The sequence below is a fragment of the Lissotriton helveticus genome, chromosome 1_1 (assembly GCF_964261635.1).
Source record: "Lissotriton helveticus chromosome 1_1, aLisHel1.1, whole genome shotgun sequence".
NCBI classification, from domain to species: domain Eukaryota; kingdom Metazoa; phylum Chordata; class Amphibia; order Caudata; family Salamandridae; genus Lissotriton; species Lissotriton helveticus.
In genome coordinates this window covers 1,637,648,406-1,637,674,303 of record NC_136057.1, presented here as the reverse complement: position 1 = coordinate 1,637,674,303, position 25,898 = coordinate 1,637,648,406, and the positions used below count along the sequence as shown (strand labels likewise).

Here is a 25,898-nt window from a genome sequence, read left to right as displayed (position 1 = left end):
ACACTACGCAAACACTACAACACTACCCTAAACCCTAAAACACTACCCCCAGCATGACCCTACACTACGCAAACACTACAACACTACCCAAAACCCTAAAACACTACCCCCAGCATGACCCTACACTACGCAAACACTACAACACTACCCAAAACCCTAAAACACTACCCCCAGCATGACCCTACACTACGCAAACACTACAACACTACCCAAAACCCTAAAACACTACACCCCAGCATGACCCTACACTACGCAAACACTACAACACTACCCTAAACCCTAAAACACTACTCCCAGCATGACCCTACACTACGCAAACACTACAACACTACCCTAACCCCTAAAACACTACCCCCAGCATGACCCTACACTACGCAAACACTACAACACTACCCTAACCCCTAAAACACTACCCCCAGCATGACCCTACACTACGCAAACACTACAACACTACCCAAAACCCTAAAACACTACCCCAGCATGACCCTACACTACGCAAACACTACAACACTACCCAAAACCCTAAAACACTACCCCCCAGCATGACCCTACACTACGCAAACACTACAACACTACCCAAAACCCTAAAACACTACCCCCAGCATGACCCTACACTACGCAAACACTACAACACTACCCAAAACCCTAAAACACTACCCCCAGCATGACCCTACACTACGCAAACACTACAACACTACCCAAAACCCTAAAACACTACACCCCAGCATGACCCTACACTACGCAAACACTACAACACTACCCAAAACCCTAAAACACTACCCCCAGCATGACCCTACACTACGCTAACACTACAACACTACCCAAAACCCTAAAACACTACCCCCAGCATGACCCTACACTACGCAAACACTACAACACTACCCTAAACCCTAAAATACTACACCCCAGCATGACCCTACACTACGCAAACACTACAACACTACCCAAAACCCTAAAACACTACCCCCAGCATGACCCTACACTACGCAAACACTACAACACTATCCTAAACCCTAAAACACTACGCCCAGCATGACCCTACACTACGCAAACACTACAACACTACCCTAAACCCTAAAACACTAGCCCCAGCATGACCCTACACTACGCAAACACTACAACACAACCCTAAACCCTAAAACACTACCCCCAGCATGACCCTACACTACGCAAACACTACAACACAACCCTAAACCCTAAAACACTACCCCCAGCATGACCCTACACTAAACAACCACCACAACTCTACACTACACTAACACAACACTACACTACACAACACTACACTACACTACACAATCACTAACCCACGAAAAAATTAACACAAACCCACTTACCTCTCTCGTCATCGTGGTTTTCACAACGCAAATGCATTTACCATACATGCCTTTAAAACGTAATTCTTTGTAAAGGCATGCGCGATAAATGCACATGCGTTTTGAAAAAATGCGGGATAATGGTATGCGAGGTCAATGACCTTGCGGGATAATGGTATGCGGACTGAAAGTCTGCGGGATAAAAAATGCGGGAAAATGGCTGCAAACCATGATTAGCAGCAGACTTCCCTGGTGAGCACTAGCTTTACTACAGTGATCTAATGAGCAACTAGAGTGCTAACATTCAGAATTTATGGCAAATGTGTGACACATCTGAATGCCTTCTTGATAGAACCAAAGTAAACAAGCATTGAAAATGCAATAGATCTCGCCCTCGTGTAAGTTAAAGCCATTCTGTTTGTAATGAGGTGGCTTTTTAGCTTTGCTTTTATTAGTGTTTTTAAAACTTTCATGTAAATAACATGCATATGTATGCATATATGTATATGTATGCATGCATTTATATTTATATAGATATGCAGATTATATATGTTTATATATGTATATTACCTACTGGCGATAGCCAGTGGGTATATATAGTTAGGATTTTTTCTCTATGGGATTTCTGAAAATTTTATGTCTAATAACTTTGGTGTTTGTGGACGGAATTGGCTGAAATTTTCAGGAAAATGGCACATTTTGTTTCTGAGCAGCCCCTGAAAATTTGGGGGGGTTTCGTCAAGGGGGGGGCCGAGAAAAAAGGGGGGTCCCAAAATGCGTTTTTCCCATTCATTTTTCCATGGGGCGGTTGGACTCACTTTTAGCTCGAACGGCTGAATAGATTTACATGAAACTTGGCAAAATTGTAGATATGGTTTGCCCGACGTGCCTTTGCTATGTCTCAATATATGTGCTCCAGTGGATTTTGAGAAATTAACGTTTAAAAAAATATATATATCTGTGACAGCGCTCCGGTTAGCGCCCCGGTTCGCGTACCTGACGCGTAACGGAACTTTGCGAAGCGAAGCTGATTGGCTCTCCGGTGTCTGTCAATATTCTAAACAGTCCGGAGCGGCCGCCATATTGTCTCTCGGTAGGTTCGAGAGACAAGATGTGGTGAAAAAAGAAGGGGGAAATGAAGGAAAGGGGGCAAGGTAAACCCCTCCTGACCCCCTAGGATTGATGAGGGGGATATTAAAGTCCCCCGCGATTTTTCGCGGTAGAGGCGCTTCCCGGTACGCGAACCGGGCAGCTAACCGGCAGCGTAACGGGAGTCCGCCATCTTGTGTTTTTGGAGCGTCCGGTTCGCGTACCGGGTAGCGTCCTGGTAAGCGTAACAAGGGGAAAACCAAGAGAAACAATAAAAAAAAAAAATAAGGGAATAGATTTCCAGCAAACATGGCAAAATTGTAGGGACTGTTTGTTTGATGTGCCTTTGCAAGGCCTCAAGATATGTGCACGTGTGGATTTTGTCTAATTAAGGTTAAAAAAAATATATATATCTGTAAGCGTGCTTCGGCACGCTTACGTTACGGGTTTTGTTTGCGCTGCAGAGCCGATGCGTCATGAGGCGTCTCACGTGGCTACGTGATACGTCACGTAATAAAGAATATATTTTACAGCTATAGATATTAGCTTTTAAAAAACCAATGAAATTCACTGAAAAAACCATAGGTTATAGACCATATATAGTTAGGAATTTGCATTTACAAAACCTTGAAAATTCACTGAAAAAACCATAGGTTAGAGACCATATATAGTTAGCTGGACATTTTATTGACATAAAACCAATGAAATTCCATATATAGTTAGTTGCACTAACTATATATCGCGCACCCGCAATCCACTGCTGATGATGTCACATATTACATCATTCATGACATGGTCAGTGACATCACTGATGACATCACTGATGACATCTCAAATGACATCACTGATGACATCACTGATGACATCTCAAATGACATCACTGATGACATCATGACACACCAATACCAGTTACTACATACGCACTCACTGATTCCTACGTCTACACACACATTCACTCATTCACCCATACAATCACTCATACATACAGTCACTCATTATTACAACACTATCATATGCACTCATACACCTATGCAGACACTCACACACTGCCACTCATCCATGGAGTTACTCACACACCTAGTCAGTCCTGTAAAGAATCAATCACACTTCCATTTCCTCATCTATACAGTTAAACACAGAACACCATACTTCAGTGACATCACTGATGACATCACTGATGACATCTCAAATGACATCACTGATGACATCTCAAATGACATCACTGATGACATCATGACACACCAATACCAGTTACTACATACGCACTCACTGATTCCTACGTCTACACACACATTCACTCATTCACCCATACAATCACTCATACATACAGTCACTCATTATTACAACACTATCATATGCACTCATACACCTAGTCAGTCCTGTGAAGAATCAATCACACTTCGATTTCCTCATCTATACAGTTAAACACAGAACACCATACTTTTCACACATATACTAACACATACTTACTCTCTTTTACAATCACTGATACAAGTACACATTGATATGCACAGAGTCACACACCTCCCAGCCAGCCACACACACACTCAGTCTTCCATACATCCACTCATTCTTCAATATGTAAAACATATTTAAACTTTACAAAAACACACAGACACTAGATGATGTCATCAGTGATGTCATTTGAGATGTCATCAGTGATGTCATCAGTGATGTCATTTGAGATGTCATCAGTGATGTCATCAGTGATGTCACTGACCATGTCATGAATGATGTAATATGTGACATCATCAGCAGTGGATTGCGGGTGCGCGATATATAGTTAGTGCAACTAACTATATATGGAATTTCATTGGTTTTATGTCAATAAAATGTCCAGCTAACTATATATGGTCTCTAACCTATGGTTTTTTCAGTGAATTTTCAAGGTTTTGTAAATGCAAATTCCTAACTATATATGGTCTATAACCTATGGTTTTTTCAGTGAATATATATATATATATATATATGTTTTACATTTTAAAGGTAGACACTGTTTTCATGCAGAAATTTGAGTTTACATTTTTGAACAATTGACCCACTGCCACTCTAAATACCGATTGTAATGAGCGGATTACTTGTCCTTCTTCATTGTCATGAAGCTACGTTTAAAAAGATCAAACGTGTATTCACTTCATTAACTGCATATGATTTAGACTTGTAAGAGTTGAAACGCGTAATGCTGCTTGACCTGCCAAAATAAAGAACCATCTTTGAGGCACGTCTGGTTGGGCCTATTTGCACGGTACTAGACGAGGAGAACATGTTTTCTTATAGACTATGTTGGTGACTGACGCGCCCTATGGCCCCAACCTGGAAGGCTGGGCGTCCCTAGCATTGCATGTCTGTTTGATATATATGTATTTATATATTTTTTCCCCACTACCTTGCTTATTCTCACTCTGATAAATTAGACGCCAGCACTTCAGAAAGTGGCTTATGTAGATATTAATTGCTTGTGCCAACAAGGTGAGACAACATCAACACATTTTGGCTATTACTAGATGTTGATCAAAATGTCAGATGCCATTTTCTGAGTGCATTATAAACAGTGTGAGTGCTGCATGCATAGTGAACTTAAACAAAATACTAACTTTTGTAGTATCATTGAAATGTTTTTCACATTTCATAAGTTAATAGTTCATCATATCAATGTAAAACTTTTCTCATGGACACTCATTTCACTTTATATTGAGTTGTTAGGTGTTTATATTTACCATTGTGCTCATCAGTGTTAATCACAAGATGCCATTCTTCTGGGTACTGAAAGTTCAGTATTCATAATAATCATAGAAATCATATTACACTATGAGGTTCATTATTACATCTTCATGTTCGATAAATGTTATTGTACACAATTCTACTCCCTTGCATAGAAATGTTAAGCTCTTTCAATTTCACCTGAGTGGGAAGCTTCTAGCAGGTATACTTTCTTAAAGGGGCTTGTCTAGTGATCATCTAAAGCACTGTTAATGAATTGCAGAGTCTCTGATAAATCACAGTGAACTGTATCTATTCAATTTCTGTATACATCTGCATCTCCTCTTATACAACCAAGTAGGCCATTGTTTAGGGAGTTTCAGAAACAAGGAAGAACAAATCTGGAAATATATAAAGAAAATTATTAATTAAATCTTGTCCAGCATCCTGTTCCCTAGCTGGAGGCAAAGCAGCAGGGGTTTTAAAGTTGAACATACATTTCCTATTCAATATTTACACCTCATGAATGTCTTGAATCCAATTTCAAGATGTACAACAAGTTCAGTCTACACAGCTCTCTTTCCTAGCCACCTGCTCTAGCCTTCCTCAGGATGCTATCTATTACACTATATCTCATTGTAGCTTCATTCGCTCAATCATATTTCTGAATTTGTCTCCCTACAGGTTACCTAATATCATTGTTCTTTAAAGCCTTCAAGTGTTGTTGTATTTGTTTATGTGTATGTAAGACAGTGGTACCTATGTAGATTTTTGGGTACGAACATGTCAACATGTAGTTTACATGATCACTTTTATAGGTCAGGTTCCCTCTGATTCTGATGACCTTCTTAAAAAGAGTTTGAATGGCAGTAATATTTTCACCTAGTCGACATGCCTTACATTCAAGGGCATGGTTGTCAAACCCATATGTAAGTTTATACCACAAACTCCACATGATAATATTGTCATCTTTTCAGAGGCTATTTCAGTGAGTTGAGAAATGTTCAAGCCAAGGTTATTAGAAAGTACACAGAAAGAGGAGGAATCTGCCTTCAAACAAATATTGCTAGAATAAGTGGGAACACGATTTGTGTTGTGCGTAGTTATAATAAAGGTGGAAATGTTGTATTATGGACTATGTGTATATGAGGAAATTACGTTTACAATGCGGGCTTAACCGAACGTGCCATTTGAACACAACTAGAATAATGCTTGCCTTACCCATGCATATGACTTAACCAGGCATATGCGTGGTTAAGGCAGTCAGCGCTCTAGATGCAGAGCAGATGGGCTGGGAGAGGAACAGGAAGGATAGGAACAGGAAGTACCGGAACATGGCATGGTAAGTAGGACTGGGGCCAGGGGTGGGGGAGTTGGGTAGTTTTTTCACTGGGTGCTGAGTTTTAGGGCTGGGGAGGGTAGATTGCAGGGCTGGGGGCTGGATTATAGGGCTCAGAAGGGCTGGGTTGTGTTGTTTACCATGCATGTACCTTTAACAATCATGCCTATACAACAAAATTTGGTTTAAAGGTAAGCGTGGTAAAGACGCGTCATTGTTAAGATCGCGTTGTTAAGGCATGCGTGATTTAGGGAGTCATTGTTTCGTCATACAACCGTGAATATGGCAGAAGCATACAGACTGCTAGACAATATTGAATGATTAAAAAACAATAGAGAAAATGTAATATTTGTTGGTCAAGCATGAGTTTTAAGTGACCTGAGTGGGGAGTACACAAAAAACTTTTACAACACCTCCGGAAGAACTATAAATGAAGCTCAAAAGAGCATATTTGTGAATATGTCAAAATATATTGATAGCTTATTAAGTAAGACCATTTCTTTCCAGTTAACCTTTGCATATCAAGCATATCTATCATTTTTGTAAAGAATCATTTATATTGGGAGCATGACATGCTCATTGTGACCCTTGATGTGTCAACACTTTCTACTAGTATACACAGGCCCATTGGATTTATGTGTCAGAAGAGGACCAAATCATGTGGCATGGTTGACTAAATTACGCATCAAGAAAATGCAGATTATGCGACAATATGCTGCATATTTGATGATTGTATTACTTCATTATTTTGTCATTTTTACACATGATAACATTGTCAGGGCAAACATTTCACATAATTAATACCAGTTTAACAACCAAATACAGTGAAAACTGACAGATGGCGAGTCATCTTTTTGCAAATAGCCGTTCAATCTGGGTGAACTCAGTTTGGGCTGTTTATAGTAACTTTTGATCCATTTGAGCTAGAAGCCGAAGGCGTGTGCTGTTGGCGGTAGGGCACACTCCTCGAGTTGGGAGCCCAACCCCATGCCACGCACAATGATGGACATCTCACTTGACATTTAAAAAAACATAGAAATTCACTGAAAAACTAAAGGTTAAAGTGAAATTATACTTAAGATTTCTAATAATATCATACATTAATTGTTAGTTTTTTTTAAACTTACAAATTCACAAAAAAACCAAAGTTTAAAGGGACATTATAGTTAGGTGAAGATGTCAGTTAAAACAACCATTAGAAACAAACAAAATCACTGAAATTCACACGTTATACTTTTCTCAAGTAACAATAACTTGTGCCCTAATGTAACTATAATTCGCACCCTCACCATGCATTGCTAATTACCTCATATATTACATCACTCATGACTTGTTCTATGACACCATTGATAATATCAGTGCAAAATCTGAAATGACATCATTGATGATAAGACAGTGCATGGCAAGGCACGAGTTACATTTACTTTAGGATATGAGTTATGGTTACTTGAGATAACTATAACTTGCGAATTTCAGTGGTTTTGTTAATTTAAAACTGTGTATTTTAACTGATTTTTTCAACTAACTTCAGCGACCCTTTATCCTTTGATTTTATATATATATATGGTCCCACAGTTTTATCTGTAGCCCAATATACCAATATGAACCCCAATAAAATTCACTTTTAGCAATGCCGTGCTTCTCACACTTAAATTCTCTTTTTTCTCTTCCTTCCATCCTTCTTCACCTAATGCCTCCTCCCTCTCTCTACTTCCTCCTCAGCATTCCCCCTTAACTTTCAACCTTCTTCCTTACCGCCTTTTAACATTTGCTTCTTTATTACCCTCTTTTTACATTACCTTTTATCTAATCCCTTCAGTTTATCTGTGCAGCTTTCTTGCCCTTAAACCATGTTTTCTATTCCTTAATCTACTGCCTCTTCTACTTCAAATGTTTCTTCATCTACTGCTTCCTGCCCCTACTACCTTCTCAGCATCGCCTATTTGTGTGCGCCTCCTTTCCTGCCTTCTCACAGTTGCCACCCTCTTTCTTTCTTCCTTCTTACCCTATTACGCTTCATGTGATGGCCCCTACTCTATCTCACAAGCATCTCATCCTTATTTTTCTTATTTCCTTTTTACTTTCTTTCTTTTTTCTTGTTTATTATACCTCATTCATTACCCTCCCTTTGGTTGGTATTTCTTTTGCGCTTTCCTTCGGTCTCTCACTCACCATGCTTGCAGTCACTATACATCTCTATCTTTTAACTCCTCTTTTAACATTCTGACCCAAGTCTTAGAGAATTTTAAGAGCCATATTTATGTGACACACTGAAATGATAGGGTCAGCTCATGTTTCTTTACGTTACACATCATTCATAATAGGATAATTTTATGGCTCAGTAGATTTTTACAGGTCATTACACCTCTAATTTCTAAAGAAGATTCGAAACTTGCCCAGGGGGGCAACGACCAAAAATAGCCTAATGTATATTTCCTGTTAAAAATGGAGGTCATCTGTTTCCATCTCTGTCTCTGAAGGATGATTCACAACACAAACCCCACCACTTCACTGAAATGGCGTAAGATGGCATAAGATGGGATCGCGGCAGCACATGCGGTTTCCATGGCGGCTCCTTTATAAACTGATTGTACCCCTTTCTTGAACAGACAATAACATATTTGACACTCTTCGCAGATTTCTGATGATATTGTGTGCTCTATTACTAATCCTTTCTCTGTCTGTTTTCATTCCCTTGACAGGGAGCTGCGGTCCCTGGTAATCGAGATGGTTCTAGCCACCGATATGTCCTGTCACTTCCAGCAGGTCAAGTCCATGAAGACATCTCTTCAGCAACTTGAGACGTGAGTGCCTGCCTTGGGGTATCAGAGATGGTGTGAGAAAATATGAGTCATGTGTGCGCAGACGCCATGTTGAAAGTAACAGGCCAAAAATAAAACTGTGTTCCTGGGATACTCATTGGCCAAACAACAGGATGGCCCTTGCATTTTGCACACTCTCTGTACAGCTGCTGAGCTGTAGACTGATTATGTTTACAAATACGAAACCTTACCGTGTTGTTCAGTCCTAAATGTTAATGTCCCTGTTTTGTTTTGAACTTCAACTGGATGCCGTATGCATTCTAGACTTTTTTCAGTTTGTGACAGAGGGTTTATTTATGTTGGTATGCTTCTATTTCTTATAGTTGAGCTTTGCTGGAGTAATTGTCCTTGTATTTCTGTAGCTAAGGCTTGGTATATGCTTGGTATATGCAGGTGGGCTTATTGACCTATTAATTTGGTGCTGACTTTGATTTTGGCAGTTGTCATGATTGGGTTGCACTGTTATTTATTGAAAGTGACATAATAAAAGGACTTGTGGTTTCCTGGTTAATGCGTGAACTGTGGCTTCTAAAACTGAGCACATTGTGTGCCTTGGCAACTTGTTGGTGTCTTGATACGCGTAGCTACTTAAATTAGAGCCACTTAACAATGGGATGATTTCAAGGTCCGATACAAAGTTCTAGCCACATTAAAACATTATGGGGTCCTGCCGGCCTCATTAGGATGCAACATTTCTCTATGGGAGCATTCATTACGGCCGTAAACTGACTGTAATACATGCTCCCATAGGGAAATAGGAGGTGTTGTTCATCCCTGCACATCGTGGCAGACAACTCAAGTTGCCTGCCACGGGGTGCGGGGATCAACAGGGGGGCATTATAGGTGCCTCCTCGGCCTCCAACCGGAGGCTGTACACACAAAGGGCCCTGCTGGCGGCCACAAAACATGCTTTCCAACATGGTTTCCATGTCAGACAGGCCGGGATGGAAACCATGCCAGAAACCGTGCATCGTAATCCCAAGGGCGGAAAGGCACGCCCTTTGGGATTGCCAGCTGGTTCCGACTGGCCAATGGGCACCTTCAGTCCGTCGGAAGCCAGTTGGAAAGGCTGGACGGTTTCAATGCTGACCAGCTGATACATAATCAGCTGGTCGGAATTGAAACCGACGATTGGGGGTCACAAAGCCTCCAGTCGGAGGCTTTCCTACCTCCATGGTAATAGGCCCCAAAATTTACATTAAGCATACCTTAGCTAGAGTGAGCAGGTGTCCACTGTTCTAGAAAGGAAAAAGAGGAGAGCGAGATAATTTATTTGCGGTAAAATAATTTCATTATCAATTTGGAGAGAACATTGAAGCAAATCAGCCAGTCTTTTCTGTATCATCTCGTCAACACAGTAGCTAATTCTTATTTTAAAATTGCTGAACTATTATTATTTTTTAATAGTATCTGTTGTTTTGTTGATGTTGGTTGTCTGTGGTTAGTAAAAATTTTGTAGAGTGTTTAGATTTGAAATGTTTCTGTGAGTTAGTGTGAAAGTAACTTTTGTTTTATCTAAGAAAATCATTGTGATGTTTTATGTGCATATGTGCGTGTGAAGAAGGACTTTATCGTTTTTGGTCGATTGGGAGTGGTGGCATTTGTCCGTTGCCTGGCTAAAATATAGTGCTTTCTTACAGCATCACCCACCATGACTGTTTCTTTTGATGTGATGTACGCACGAGGGTGTATTATTTTTTTGCACATAGAAGCTGTATGCCTCTATGGTGAGTGGTAGTGTGGTGTACAGTAATGCTGCTAATTTGGCCGCATGTTGACTACTATATGGCTTCGGAGCCATTTGTACTCATGGTAGTGAGTGGGTTATGTCTAGGAGTTGGCTGTTTCAGTGTGACATTTGTAAGCGAGACTGGATCAATCATGTCTATTGTTATTGTTTGCTAGACCATGCTGTTGGACGCCCAGTGAAAGCCCTGGCATGGGTTTCCTAGGTTCGTTGGTTCATGTGTTAAGGGCAGTCTAAGAGGTATTGAATGCATACTGTGTGTTGGTTTTGAATTCGGACAGTGAGAGTCTTTAACTTTACAATGGGAAAAACTCTGGGGCATATTATCAAGGGGGTTTATCTCCGCTTTTTTGGCTTTAAAAGCCAAGAAAGCAGAGATAAAATTATCTCCCTATTACCTAGCTGTCGCTAACACCAGTTAGCGACAGCTAGTAGGAGATAGCGACCATCTTGGGCCCCACTTTGCATGTCAGTGATATTTATCACTAATGACATGCAAAGTGGGCGTGCCAAGATGTTAGCGACTGGAAACAGTCGCTAACATCGCTATCTCCTATTACCAACTTTTGGAGATATTCGCGCTAAGCGCGAATATCTCCAAAAACTAACCCCTGCCCTGAGCAGTTCTTAGCCATGTTATCCAATGGGAGGTGGATAACATGGCTAAGAGCATTAGCTCGGTAATGCATGAATATCGCAGACTTTTCAGCGATATTCATGCATTGCGGCCGTTTTTTTTATCGCATTTGCGATAAACCTTGATAATAGCAAGGTTTATCTGCGATAATTTCTGACGATGCTTAGCGTTAAAAAATTCGTTGCTAAGCATCGTTAGCGATAAATATCGCTTAACGTTGGTAATATGCCCCTCTATTTTGTGTAAATACTTGAATCGGACAAACATTTACCACGAGTCAAAACCTGACAAATGGCTCACACTCATGTAGGTCTAAAATATATAGTTGATTATGCTTTAAAGTTAGGTGCCACTCCACAATATTAGAGGAAGCGTTTTCAGGGAAACAAACAGGTTCCTCCCTGAGTAATAAAGCTGAATAATGACATGTGCCCACCGTTGTTGCACAGTACCCAGCTGTCTATCACATGTATTACGAAGTTCCTGATTACATGACAAAAAATAAATATACTGCTCTAGGAAGCAAAAATATTTTACTCCATATATTGCCTCATTTTGCACACCGACCAGAACACCTCAAACCCCTCACAGCCTGCAGTAGGGAGGTTTTCTACCATAAAAAAGTAAATAAGTGTGACTTAAAAATACTATGACATTTCTGCATCTCAGAATTACAGGTGCCTGACGTATCAATGGCATCAATAATTGCAGGTGCGGGAAAATCGCATCATGTGATTGCCTTATCAGGTGAAATGTAGGACAAAATAAGTGATTTGAGTTGAATCACAGCTTTAGGGCAGGTTTGTTAGCGAGGGACAATTTTCTTCTAGAGAAAGCTGTGATAATATAGTCAGAATGTAAATCGCGACATAGAGCTTCCACTGTAGCTTCACTGTGGATTTAAAGGCATGCGTTAGCACTATTAAGACAGTTTACTTTCCCTATAATTAAGATTTAATCATAATTAAGAGTTGTAGTAGCACTTCCTGAGGAAACTTGCCACAAAGAGCAGACTGGTTGGCTGGGAAGGACACTACAAGTATTGTACAAAATTAGAACAGAAAGCCAAGATAAACTGGTAATCCGGTGTAAGCTACTGTTTTTGAGATCTGATTGTGGCCTTAAAAATGCAGTTTGAAATCCTTAAGAGCTGACCAACCTTTCATCTTTTTATCCTTCCAAGATTGATAACTTGAGTGCAATTCCCTAGGATATAAGTAGCATCTTCACAATGCAGTGAAATGTACAAATGTGGTAGTCAGTTCTAGAGGTAAAACATAGTTTTATTGTTAGGTTTATTGACAGGGAAAACAAAGAATACACATTAAAAAGCCAATGCAAAACTCTCCAATGAGTACCCAAACTAAAAGCCGTAGTGTGCAAAATTCATATGGTGTGTGTTCTTGCATAGATTGTACAGTACATCCTGTGAAAATGTTCATGCTTTGTTGGCTCACTGCCCAAAAAGCTTCAGTGCAACATAAAACATTTTTAGCAAGAACAAAATGGTTGGGTACATAATTGCAGCCAAATTAATGTAAACATCTTATGAAAGTAGCAGGTTTTTAAAAGTTTTTTTTGATCCTGTCAAACATGGAACAGGAATTAGTGTTTATTCCACTTACATTTTTTTTAAGGTGAGTTAAGTGCTCATCTCTTTGCATTCAGACGCTCTGACAGGTAAATTACTACCTGTCACAGTAAAATCACGCACTTAGATTTCTGCTTAAAGCAGGGGAAGGCATTTTGCTTACCTGAAGCAACAATTCTCCAGTATGAGAAACCAGGGTAGCCATAACATGTAGAACAACTGTGGCGTACGTTCATTACAAAGGATTTTGGAAGCCTTTTTCTGTTTTGTGTCACCCTAAATACCAGATGACATGATGGCTTGTTACAGTACTATTCACTGTGATGAGGTAGTGGTTCCAAAAATTGTGCCTCACCTCTTCTGTTCCCTTATTGGAAGCCAATGTCTTGCATCATGCTTTATGTTTCATGATTGGACTCAATGTCTTCCTCGCCCTATGCAATGCTTGAGTTAAGTCATTTTAGATACTTTTGGGTTAGAACAGCACCAAAAAGTTGCCCTGAATTTAAACATGTCCCAAGCACTCCAAAAGGGGATTTAATTGGATCACTATGTTAAGGTGGAAGGTTGCACACTTCTGCTAATTCTTATTTATAACTCCACTTACAAATTTTCATGTCTTACATATTATTCCATGTAGAGGTGTAAGTCAATGTCTGATATAGTGCTCCAAGTCAAGTTGATCGTCTATGTCTTCCACAGTTCTCTGTGTATAAGCAAATGTTTAGTCTGCGTCGAAAATGAAGCCAATATCTTATAGTACTCCATGTTAAGAAACATTGTCTTACACAGTGCTTTTGGCTAAGCTGATGCCAATATATCATAAAGCCGTCAGTGCTGAGGCGGACATCTACGTCCTAATGATATTGACGCCGAATGCAGTTTATTTTATTGCACTCCAATAGAAGTCAAAATCAATGTCTTAAATAAGGCTGCGGTCTAAGATGAAAAATAAAGCTTAAAACAGGGTTCTGTGTGAAATAACACAATAATTAAGTAATATAATAACAAGAAAACAATAATCACAAACCCTTCATGGTTGAAAATCCAGTATACAATGTACTGGCAGTGATAAAGGTACAAGTCTAAAATGAATACTGACCCCAACTGTTACCCTTATTACCATTGCAACCCCTGCCCATTTTAATAACAGCACAGGTACACATTTGCGATCTTAATTATGCTTCATTATTATTTTATGTGAAATCAAAATTATCACTGCTTATTGTTTTTTCATGATGAAGAGGAGGTGATGAGGCTTTTCGCTTAGGGTGGAGTTCAATACATTTTAAATGTTTGGGCTCCAAACACCTTGAGACTTGGCATGTTTTCTTAATTTGCAGGCTCCCCACTGGATAAGGTGCTTGCTCGGTAAGCCAAGGTTCCTAGCAGAAGTCCAGTGCGGGCCAGATTTGACAAGTAGCCAAGAATTTTGTTGCATCACCATATATCCACATTTTAGTAATCCAAATGTCTCTGTAACAGGACTCTTGTTAGTTTTACTCTGTGAACGTTTTTATTTTAGTGGATGGATCTTCACGAGAATGGACTATTGTAGGCTAACACTAATGCCTATGAATGAAGGTTATGTATACAATATTTTGCCTAGAGACTGGTTGTTGCCCAGGAGTAGCCAACATGCCTATACTTAATATTGGTTCAATGTGAAATAATTGGACAGACAGTTAGAGTGATAAAGAAATGATATACTATACAAGATTGATTGTGAATGGAGGCTGAAATAAATGCAAGAAGATAGTGACTGTGTGGCAGTATGAAGACTTAAATGGATCAGTCAAATAAAACAACATGACTGCTGAGGATTATATTTCTCATGCAGTGATTGGGGCACTTTGTCCCTGAACCAGTTCATTTGGAATTAACAATTAGCAAGATTACTTGATTACAAATAATACTCTAATGGTAAAGAGTAGAAAAAGTCAGGCTCAAGACCATGAAGAAATAATAGGTTTAAAATTGTTTAATACATTCTTAACAGATAAAGTTTATTAACCATCACATATGCAACATATAATAAATATCTATGTATTCCCAATTATTTAAAGCGGAGACAAACATCCAAGTATTTTTTTGATAAATCAACTTTATTGATTTTAATAAGGAAAGAAGAAAACCAAAATAATAAGCAAACCAAACATTTAGTTCCAGCACTTGCACAATGTCATACCAATATGGCTCTGAACTACATCTTTTAATCTTACAATCAGGTACACATATACCAGCCCATACTAGTCATACCATTTGCTTCATATCTTGATGTGTTTATAGGAACAGAATTGGTTCTTCATGCTATGCACACCAGTCCAAACCCGCACGTCATTCTGCCAGAGTGGGGGCGGGGTATGGATCTCTATGTCCATGCTATACTCATTTTTTGCCACCACTCTAGAGTTTCCCGCCATGTCGTGTTCCACTCGTGTGCCTCCAAATTGATATTATGGACCTAAGAGAGCCACTTTAGGCAATCCAGGTCAGAACCTCCTAAATTTCCCACCAATTTCCCACCAATATTTGGCGATTTTAGGACACTGCCAAACCATATTAAAGAAATGAACATCTAAAAATCGCAGCGGAAGCAAGGTGGCTGAGGAATTTTACTTCCATGCCAGAGGCGACGAGTATTGAGGTCGGACATGTGTAGATAATGCAGCTAGACCAATCTAAGACAGAAAGATTTGGCAATTTCAAAATAATATAGGGAGAGGCCCAATATCCAAGGGACAGGTTGCCAACACAAACAGTGTAAAGTAAAAATTCCCTTGGAATCAATGTCACTGGCAGTCTCCCTTAATATCATCCATTCAATGTTTCATCCACACCGCTGCCAGTATAAGAGATCCCCACAGTTATCAGTATAAACCCACTGCAATTAAAACTTTCAATTTCTAAGAAAATATACACATTTATTTTTTAATCAAACAGTGTTAAAAACATGACAATGAAAATCACATTCATAATCCCAAAATATTAGTAAATTCATAAAAACATATTACAGAAAAAGAGACATAATTAGATGAATCATGTCGAATACATCCCAAATTATTAATTCGTTAGGATCTATTAACAGAATCAGGCTAATATGAAAGATACTCAGCACAATACTCCCTCGAATTTAATTAAAAACACTGGAGTCAACGCGTTTCGGTGTGCTGCCTGATATGCACCACCTTTCTCAAGACAAGGATAGTTGGTTGTCTCTTTTTTTCTCCTCACAACATTAAAAAATTCAGAATGATCTAAATAAGAAATATTAAAAATACAAATACATAGTGCATTGTCCTCACAAAACATTATTAAAACATTATAGTAGAGTTAACAGCAAATTCAACTGGTATCATCTATTGCTATTCTTATTAGGCATATTTGTCTTAATATAACCCCAGGGTAAACCCACTGGATCCAATTCTTTAAAAAAAACAACAACAACCTGCCATGTTTATATTCATAACCATGCTATTAATCATCCAATTTGGCACCTCACAACATACATATCTTTCATGTTCTTGAATCTACTTTCATACCTCAATCAGCAGAAAGCTCTGCTGGTGGGCCGCTTGTTGATGTAACATCTACGTGACTTCAGTAAACGGGAGCGAAGCAAGATCCGATTAGTGTAGGTGATTAGTGTAGTTGCTGAAACTATTTAAACCTCAACCTGGCATGGTGGTTGATTCTATTGCGCCCCGGGACCAGACGTTACTCACATCTGAGCCCGAAAGAAGATATGTGGGTTCACCGCGATTGCTATGATAAGGGAAACATAGGCCTCATCAGTGAGCATACATCTGAAGGGACGTTTATGCTCAGATAATTGGATCCAGTGGGTTTACCATGGGGTTATATTAGGAGAAATATGCCTAATAAGCATAGCAATAGATGATACCAGTTGAATTCACTGTTAACTCTACAATAATGTTTTAATGATGTTTTGTGAGGACAATGGACTGATATGTATTTGTATTTTTAATATTTCTTATTTAGATCATGCTGAATTTTTTTATGTTGTGAGGAGAAAAAAAGAGACAACCTACTATCCTTGTCTTGAGAAAGGTGGTGCCTATCAGGCAGCACACCGAAACGCGTCAACACCAGTGTTTTTAATTACATTCGAGGGATTATTGTGCTGAGTATCTTTGATATTAACCTGATTCTGTTAATAGATCCTAACGAATTAATAATTTGGGAAATATTCGACATGATTCACCTAATTATGTCTCTTTTTCTGTAATGTGTTTTTATAAATTTACGAATACTTTGGGATTATGAATGTGATTTTCATTGTCATGTTTTTAACATTGTTTGATTAAAAAATACATTTGTATATTTTCTTAGAAATTGTAAGTTTTAATTGCAGTGTGTTTATACTGATAACTGTGGGGGTCTCTTATTCTGGCACCGGTGTGGATGAGACATTGAATGGTTGATATTAAGGGTGACTGCCAGTGACATTGATTCCAAGGGAATTTTTACTTTACACAGATTTGGAAATTTTCCAGGGAGGCATCTGGACTTCTTGCCCCTCAGAGTCCTCAAGAGGTCCCACAAAATACTGCCATTTCTGCCTGAGGTTTGTCAATCTATTGGGAGAGGTAATTACTAGGGTATGATATGTCTGGGATATACCTCCCTTTCTCAATTGACCCATTATTAGCTAGGCTTCAAGTGGGTTATATTCGGGCATGACTGTGGGATACATTTTACGACTGTTGAGAGCATGTCTGAGGTGCAGATGTGTATGGAATTTCGGACCTGATTTAGGTTTCAGGGGAAGGGTTACTCCGTTACAATAGTGACAGATATCCCATACGCCGAAATATAAGTCCCATACTATCCTATGGGATTTATATTTCGGCAGCTGGAGTATCCGTCACTGTTGCCACAGAGTAACCCCTCTTCCGAGATCCAAATCAGGCCCTTAGTCTGTGACAGATTGAAGAAAGTTTCTAGGTCTTGGAATGATCGTATTTGGTCCCCTTGCCACACGTCACCTTGATCGATTTGTAAAACCTACTTTGTCCCACTTGGAGAAACCTTCTAACTGTGAAGTGCAGAGAAGCCATCTCCCCTGCCATAAATAAGTTTGCTACGTCAGCTTGCCGTCCATTTAATGGATCGTAGTGCCAGACGCCAGTTTATGCAAACCACCCTGGTGCCCTCTGGAAGACTCCTAGGAATAGGGTCACCAGATAGCATCCCATCACATTACCTATTCCTAGAAGGAATAGTTCTGCTTGATATGCCACGTCACCTCACCCTCTATTTAGCTAGTCATTGATGATTAGGGTGCACGTAGCTCTGTGGTATTATTGTAGGTCAGCTATTCCCATCCCTTCAATGTATACTGATTGCCGACATTTGTTTAGGGTGATACAGGGATGGCGGCGTGCCCATGGGAGCAAATAGTAGATGTGAGGTCTCTAAACCAATGGCCCGGGATCATTATCATGGAATTTTGGAGGGTGTTTAGGAAGTATCATCATTTAAAATAGCGCACTTTGCTGAGCACCTGGAGTGGCAGCTGTACCCATCTTCGGACAAGTATCTAAGTATTACCAGCTGTTTCATAAATAAACTTCAACAATTGAATATTCGATTGGCACCATCATGGTAACTAAACTCAAGTATTAGCATACCGAAGCCTCTGAACCCAAAGTGATATGATAAGCGAAACAGGATCTAAAATGATGTTGAGGGCATGATGCATATGATTAGCACCATTTCCAAATTAACAATCTTTTAGGAAGCAGTCGAAATTAGATAAAATAGGTTGCTGAATTACTCAATCCATATAACAAATGCAATTCACACACCTATGTCTAATTATCGATCATGAAGAACCTATCTCTAATCATAATAGTTTTTAGTCAGGCTTTTTATTATGAGGGACTGGATTACAGATGAGATCCTAAATGGTGGGTGAAGGTATTGCACGTTATGGCTTTTGATGTAATAGCTACATTTTAACCTAGAAACCCACTGAAATGAGCCCAATTTTAAAATTAGGTGTGCGATTAACATTCACCATTGTTGCACAGAGAAAATAATTAATGAATTAGGGTTTAACGTAAACAAAATATGTTTGTTAATAATAACATGTTATTGATAATTGGCCTTGTTGAAATATGCATGTTTGTGTGGCAATGATGATGGGCATATTATCCCTATTGCCAACGTTTGTGAGTTATGTACCTACAATTTAGATATGGCACAAGCTCACACAAACTGAGGTCAAATATACATGGTGATATGCATGCGCCTTGAAGGGGCGTTTGCCTGTATTGTGTATTTTAGAAGTGGATATCAAGGTGCCAGTATCTGCAAATACAGACTAACATGTCCGCAATTGTAGACATGTTAGCCTCAGGGACACAACCCTATCAGCTAAGTCAAGGTCATAGTGTAACCCAATATTGGCTTTGCCCAATAATACCAGCCATAACATTTTGTTTTGAGTTCACGCACAGTAAGGTATTTGAGTCTACAATAAGGGGCTTTTTGCATGTTTAAAATCCCAGAGAGGACTAGCCAATGGATGATTTTTCCTAATCATACATAAATATTGGGCCTCCTCTATGGTTTTCGCCTTGCAAGCAACATGGCTGATTATACTCATTGTTCTACCTCCATCCTAAAACAGGGCAGCATTCTACCATCTACTTTTTCAGTGCAAACCAATAGTATGATATCAATTTTTGTGGCCATTGAATGTAACTAAATTCACATTCAAGACTCCTGACAAGACGATGTGTGCTGGTATGAATAATTAGGAATCATAAAAATACCGAGTATTTTCGGAGAAAAAAGTAAAAGGACAGATGTGAACCCCAGGACCTTAAATAGTGTGGTGAAATTTGGGAAATCTGAGTGGAATGTATTATTAGGTAAGAAAACAGGAACCTCCAATAGCATAATGTCTTGAACAAATGAAGTTATGTTGATCTTAGTGGGCTATCTTCATAGGGTGCAACACAAATTCATTTACTTTAATTTAGGACACTCTTTATATTATTATCAAGAGTTTTATTGACTTTCTGCTATCATTCTTACTAAAATATTGTGAGAATAATTGACTGACAACTTTTTAAATGTATGGGTAACCTGAATCTTGAGACCAACATCTCTAAAACTCATTGCATGGCCTGCGGCACAAAATCCTGTAAATTAATACCAATTTCTATAAAGGGGAAACACATAGAGAAGGTAAATCACTTCCCATATTTAGGTGTCACTTGACTAATCTAGAGCATGGTCTCCGTGTTTGATTTAATAGGAATCTGAGGTTTAACTAATCAGTTGGAGTTCCGTTTAAGTTTGCAAAACCAGTTGAAAATAAACTGATTTTGCAATTCTAAAAAATGCAAGTTTAAATGCCTGCAGATATGGATGTATGGGGTCAATATATGGGACTATTGTGATACAAAAACAACTACAACCAGAAGAGAATAATTTCAGTAGGCGCTTATAAGCCCTTCCCCCTTGTAACCCTCACTATTTTCTCCATGGTTAGCTAGGCCTCAGTTAGGTAGAAGACATTGGAAAACTAGCACCAGTGCTACCATGGTTATCTATATGGGGAAATTCATGTGACATCCTCAAGCGAGAGATACTAACAGATTGTCTTGGATGTGATCTAGGCCACAAGATTCTTTGGCTGAGACACATTCAGTGAATGGCTTATGCCCTTGGCAGACCTGACGTGTTTACGTCTCCCCAACAGATCATTAAAGGGGAAAACCAAAGAGTGAAAGAGATGTGTATGACATTAACCAGCACAAACTGAGAGGCCTAAAAAAAGAAAAAAAATACTTTAAAGCACTATTCAATTATACTACTACTGCTGATATAGAGCCTTATCTGACCCTGGTTAACGACTTATGGAAACGATTGTTACTAACCAGATTTTGCCTGGGTAGCTTTAGAAGCAATATATGCTTTCCTTTGGGACAATATGTTTAATTGACACCATTATGTCATTGCGATGAATCCTCTACTCAAACACTCATGCACCTTGTTTTTTTGTACATTTTTTAAGCCTTTTACACAAGATTATTTATTACCTATATTGAATGTTCATGAATCTTATGAATGTGAACCTGCAGTTCATTTTTTGTAGATGTTGTCCAGCCCATTTGTCTGTTATTCTGTGGGGTATTTTCTAAAGTCCACAGTAAGGCATCGTAAAACATGGATTATGTTAGTGTAATCTAATGTGACTGACCAAAGATGATGTAATTTATGGATTATTCTGTAGGATCTTTTAGAATTGCAGAATTTTAAGCGTGTACTTGCTTTTGGTTTTATCATTCCATGTATGGTATTTTACCTGAACTTTTATGATTATTTTTTAGTCATCGAATAAAGTTCAAGTTTAAGTTGTGAGAGTACTGGTGCAGTTGCATTTCGACTATACAAGGTCCCTAGACACTTCCTGGTGAATACAGGGCAATGCTGAAACATGTTGGGAATGATTAGAGGGTGAAAGACGTGTTCAAAATGTTACTCTCATAGAGAGAATGAGTGATCCCTACCAAAAACTGTTAATTTGTCATTCAACCTTTGCACAGTGTTGTCTTCTCTTGCTCCTAAGTATGATAATTAATTTATTGATTTGCAAGGCATTGGGGTGGCAAATTGTGTGATAGGTAACTACAGCCGTAGTCTCACATTTTTAGAAGAAAATTAACTGTCTTTAGCAATGCTTTTTAAGAGCGCAGGACCATTTGCTAGCATTTTCTGAGACTGTTTACATTAGTTAAATGAAGGGTCTTTCGTAGCAGCTATCTACAAAGTGACAACTAATTTGTTTATATAAATAGTCTACAAAACTTTAATGTAATAATCAATGCTCTTTCCCCAGAACCAATCAGACAGTGCCAACTAACTTGTTTTGTCAAGATTTCATACTACAATTTTATGCTCATTTTTTAATAATGGAACAATTGACTATTCATAGATGGTTTGTTTTAAATCTTGTAGCAAGACTGAGGTTTGTGATGTGTTGCTCTTCCCAACCATAACTCAACATGAGAAAGTGTGGGTAAGGAGATTCATAGATTGATGCATTTCCATAAACAGATAATATGTAGGTTTCCTAATCGTACGCCTTTCCACTTAACCTTTGGGATTGTGACCTATGTCATGGTTTTCCTTGTGGGGGACGGGGTTCCATGAAGGGGTTTGAACTTTCAGACCTAATCCCTGTGTTAGCTATAGTAGTGTGGTCATATTTGACATTCTAGGCTGTTGTTCATTGCTTTTTTATGGCCTGGTTTTCTACTGTGTCAGTCTCCCTACCCCATGATCCCCTCTCTCACCACTAATTTAGTGGAGCCTGTCTTAGAGTGTTTCGGTACCTCTTGAAATTTTGTGCTTCAGCTATTTAGAGGGCTTATTGTCTATTTGTCTCATTTTGGTTATGTGTAGAATAAAATCGATTTCAGTTCAGTGTTCCCAGTAGTTTTGTACTTCTTCAAGTATCTTTATCATTCAAGAGTGAAATTGCCATGTCTTTCTGCTCCTATGTTCCACACTTGTTTTGCAATCCTTGTCAATCTCAGCACTCTGTACATCCAAACTCGTATATGGTGCGAGCGTGGAAATCTCATAATTGTTTTCTAAATAGCTTCACTTTAAACTTACTAAGTGACCCTCCAATTTCGAAACCTCTAAAGGTTGATGAATCTTTGCCACCGACTATGAAATGTCAAACACCCCATAAAACTTAGTTCTGGAAAATCAGCCGAGTTTCTTAACAGCTGCAGCATTAACAGTTAAAACAGGTAAAGGAATTCATCACAGCAATATGAACAGCATGAAGATAGAAAGCCTCCTCATAAAGGGTAAGGAAAGCAAATAAATCACCGTTAGCAATATCTTATAACAATTTGGGCTAGCACAATAAAGTGCTAAAGGGCATGGCAGGGTAGGGTAGAGGTGCATAGAATGTCCTAACTCTCTAGCTAGGAACATGTACTATATGAAAAGCAATAAACATGTTGCAAACTATGAATTTTGAATCATTTCTAACCAATAGGAAAGGAACTTCTGATGGTCTGTCATCTTCTCTCCCGATTCCCATGGTAAACCTCTATGTCGACATGCAGGTATTTTAATGTGGTTACAGCGTATTACAAAAAGATACATCTAGGAAGTGTCCTATTGTGTAACAATGGACTGCTCTATGAAATGAAACATTAATTTCTGGAATGTCCTGGTTAGATCATGGAATTTGAATCTACAGCAAGCCTTTTCTTTCATTACTACACTTGTTCACTACAAACATGTGGCAGAGAAAACTGTCTACAATATGATGAAATCATGGTGTGAGGAACAATGAAATACATTTTGCAGAAAACAGCACATTTCACAAAGATGTCAAGTTCTACAGTTCAGTTATAACGTTAAATCAGAATTCACAAAAAGGCATTTATTTTATTTAATAAAAGGACATGCAGGAATCATGAAAATAATGAGGCCTAATAGTGAAAGAACAATAGAAATGGGAGCTTTCTGCAGAAATAATAAGGGTTTTCAGTTTATCCATGTTTAATAAAAGCACATTTTCTCTAAACACTATTTTGACATACATTTTCTATGTTAATGTTAAAGCACATTTCTACATTGTTATGAGGTAAATTTACGTAAATATGTTCAACTTCCACAATCCCCCATCTTATGTTTTTATTAATCATCACATATCTAGGTTTCTCATGTAAGTCTATTTCGGAGTGCACTTTCATAGTCAGTTGAGTCTCGTCTTTTTCTTTTCAAGCCCTTAAATTGCAATTAGTTCATGTAGTCATCATTCATATTACCACTCAAGCCCAAATTCTTCTGATACCATTTCTTTTCCAACCTTTCCTTTCTCTTGCATAATATGTATCTACAACTCAGGAACAGGGTGAAAAGAAACATTAGACAAAGCCCCACTATTACTCTTGGCATTAGAGTAGCCTCCAATATACCCTTTCCTGTTGTTGAAAACCATTTAGTAGCCTCTTAAAGAGAAGTATGCATCTTTTGTCTAGGTGTCGTCCAAACTAGGTAATTGCTTTCTGATGCTGGCCCGTGAGGACCAGAGCTAACAATCCAAGGCCTTGCAGTAAACGCCTGGCACTTATTAAAGCCCTTTGGACAGAGCACTTAATTATGTTGTAAATTTATGTTCCTTCATAGAGATCATAACTGATGTGCCTTTCTCTAAACCTCTTCCTAGGCTGACATTCCGAGCTGCCTGTAGAAATGCAACACAGCGCTCTGCTGTCTTTTGACTAGGTTTTCTCTATAGATATATTAGATACTGGCACAGCGTATTACAAAAAGATACATCTAGGAAATGTCCTATTGTGTAACAATGGACTGCTCTATGAAATGAAACATTAATATCTAGAATGTCCTGGTTAGATCATGGAATTTGAATCTACAGCAAGCCTTTTCTTTCATTACTATACTTGTTCACTACAAACATGTGGCAGAGAAAACTGTCTACAATATGATGAAATCATGGTGTGAGGAACAAAGAAATACATATTGCAGAAAACAGCACATTTCACAAAGATGTCAAGTTCTACAGTTAAGTTATAACGTTAAATCAGCATTCACAAAAAGGCATTTATTTTATTTAATAAAAGGAAAAGCAGGTATCATGAAAATAATGAGGCCTAATAGTGAAAGAACAATAGAAATGGGAGCTTTCTGCAGAAATATTAAGGGTTTTCACTTTATTCATGTTTAATAAAACCACATTTTCTCTAAACACTATTTTGACATACATTTTCTATGTTAACGTTAAAGCACATTTCTACATTGTTATGAGGTACATTTACGTAAATATTTTCAACTGCCACAATCCCCCATCTTATGATTTTATTAATCATCACATATCTATGTTTCTCATGTAAGTCTATTTCGAGTGCACTTTCATAGTCAGTTGAGTCTCGTCTTTTTCTTATCAAGCCCCTAAAATGCAATTAGTTCATGTAGTCATCATTCATAATACCACTCAAGCCCAAATTCTTCTGATTCCATTTCTTTTCAAACCTTTCCTTTCACTTGTATATTATGTATCTACAACTGAGGAACAGTGTGCAAAGAAATATTAGACAAAGTCCCACTAATACTCTTGGCATCAGAATACCCTTCAATATACCCTTTCCTGTTGTTGAAAACCATTTTGTAGCCTCTTAAAGAGAAGTATGCATCTTTTGTCTAGGTGTCGTCCAAACTAGGCAACTGCTTTCTGATGCTGGCCAGTGAGGACCAGAGCTAACAATGATAGGCTTTCCAGTAAACGCCTGGCACTTCTTAAAGCCCTTTGGACAGATGTGATGTGATGTGAAAGGCATTTATAAAGCGCAGCATACACCATACGGTTTCTTGGCGCTCTTTATTATGTTGTAAATTTATGTTCCTTCATAGAGATCATAACTGATGTGCCTTTCTCTAAACCTCTTCCTAGGCTGACATTCCGAGTTGCCTGTAGAAATGCAACACAGCGCTCTGCTGTCTTTTGACTAGGTTTCCTCTATAGATATAGTAGAAATGGGCACTGTGTATGTATATGTGTGTATATATATATTCACTGGAAGAAACGAAGGTTACAGAGATGTTATAATTAGGCTCATGTTTCACTTGTAC

General features: G+C 38.6%; 1 protein-coding gene across 1 annotated transcript in view; it reads left to right on the top strand.

The window, feature by feature from the left end:
* PDE1B (phosphodiesterase 1B) overlaps window positions 1-25,898 on the top strand; it is a 1,091,117-nt gene that overhangs the window by 826,486 nt on the left and 238,733 nt on the right. The window contains exon 9 of the mRNA XM_078688664.1: window positions 9,147-9,248. Coding sequence (XP_078544790.1) covers window positions 9,147-9,248 — 102 coding nt within the window. The remainder of the gene's footprint in view (window positions 1-9,146; window positions 9,249-25,898) is intronic.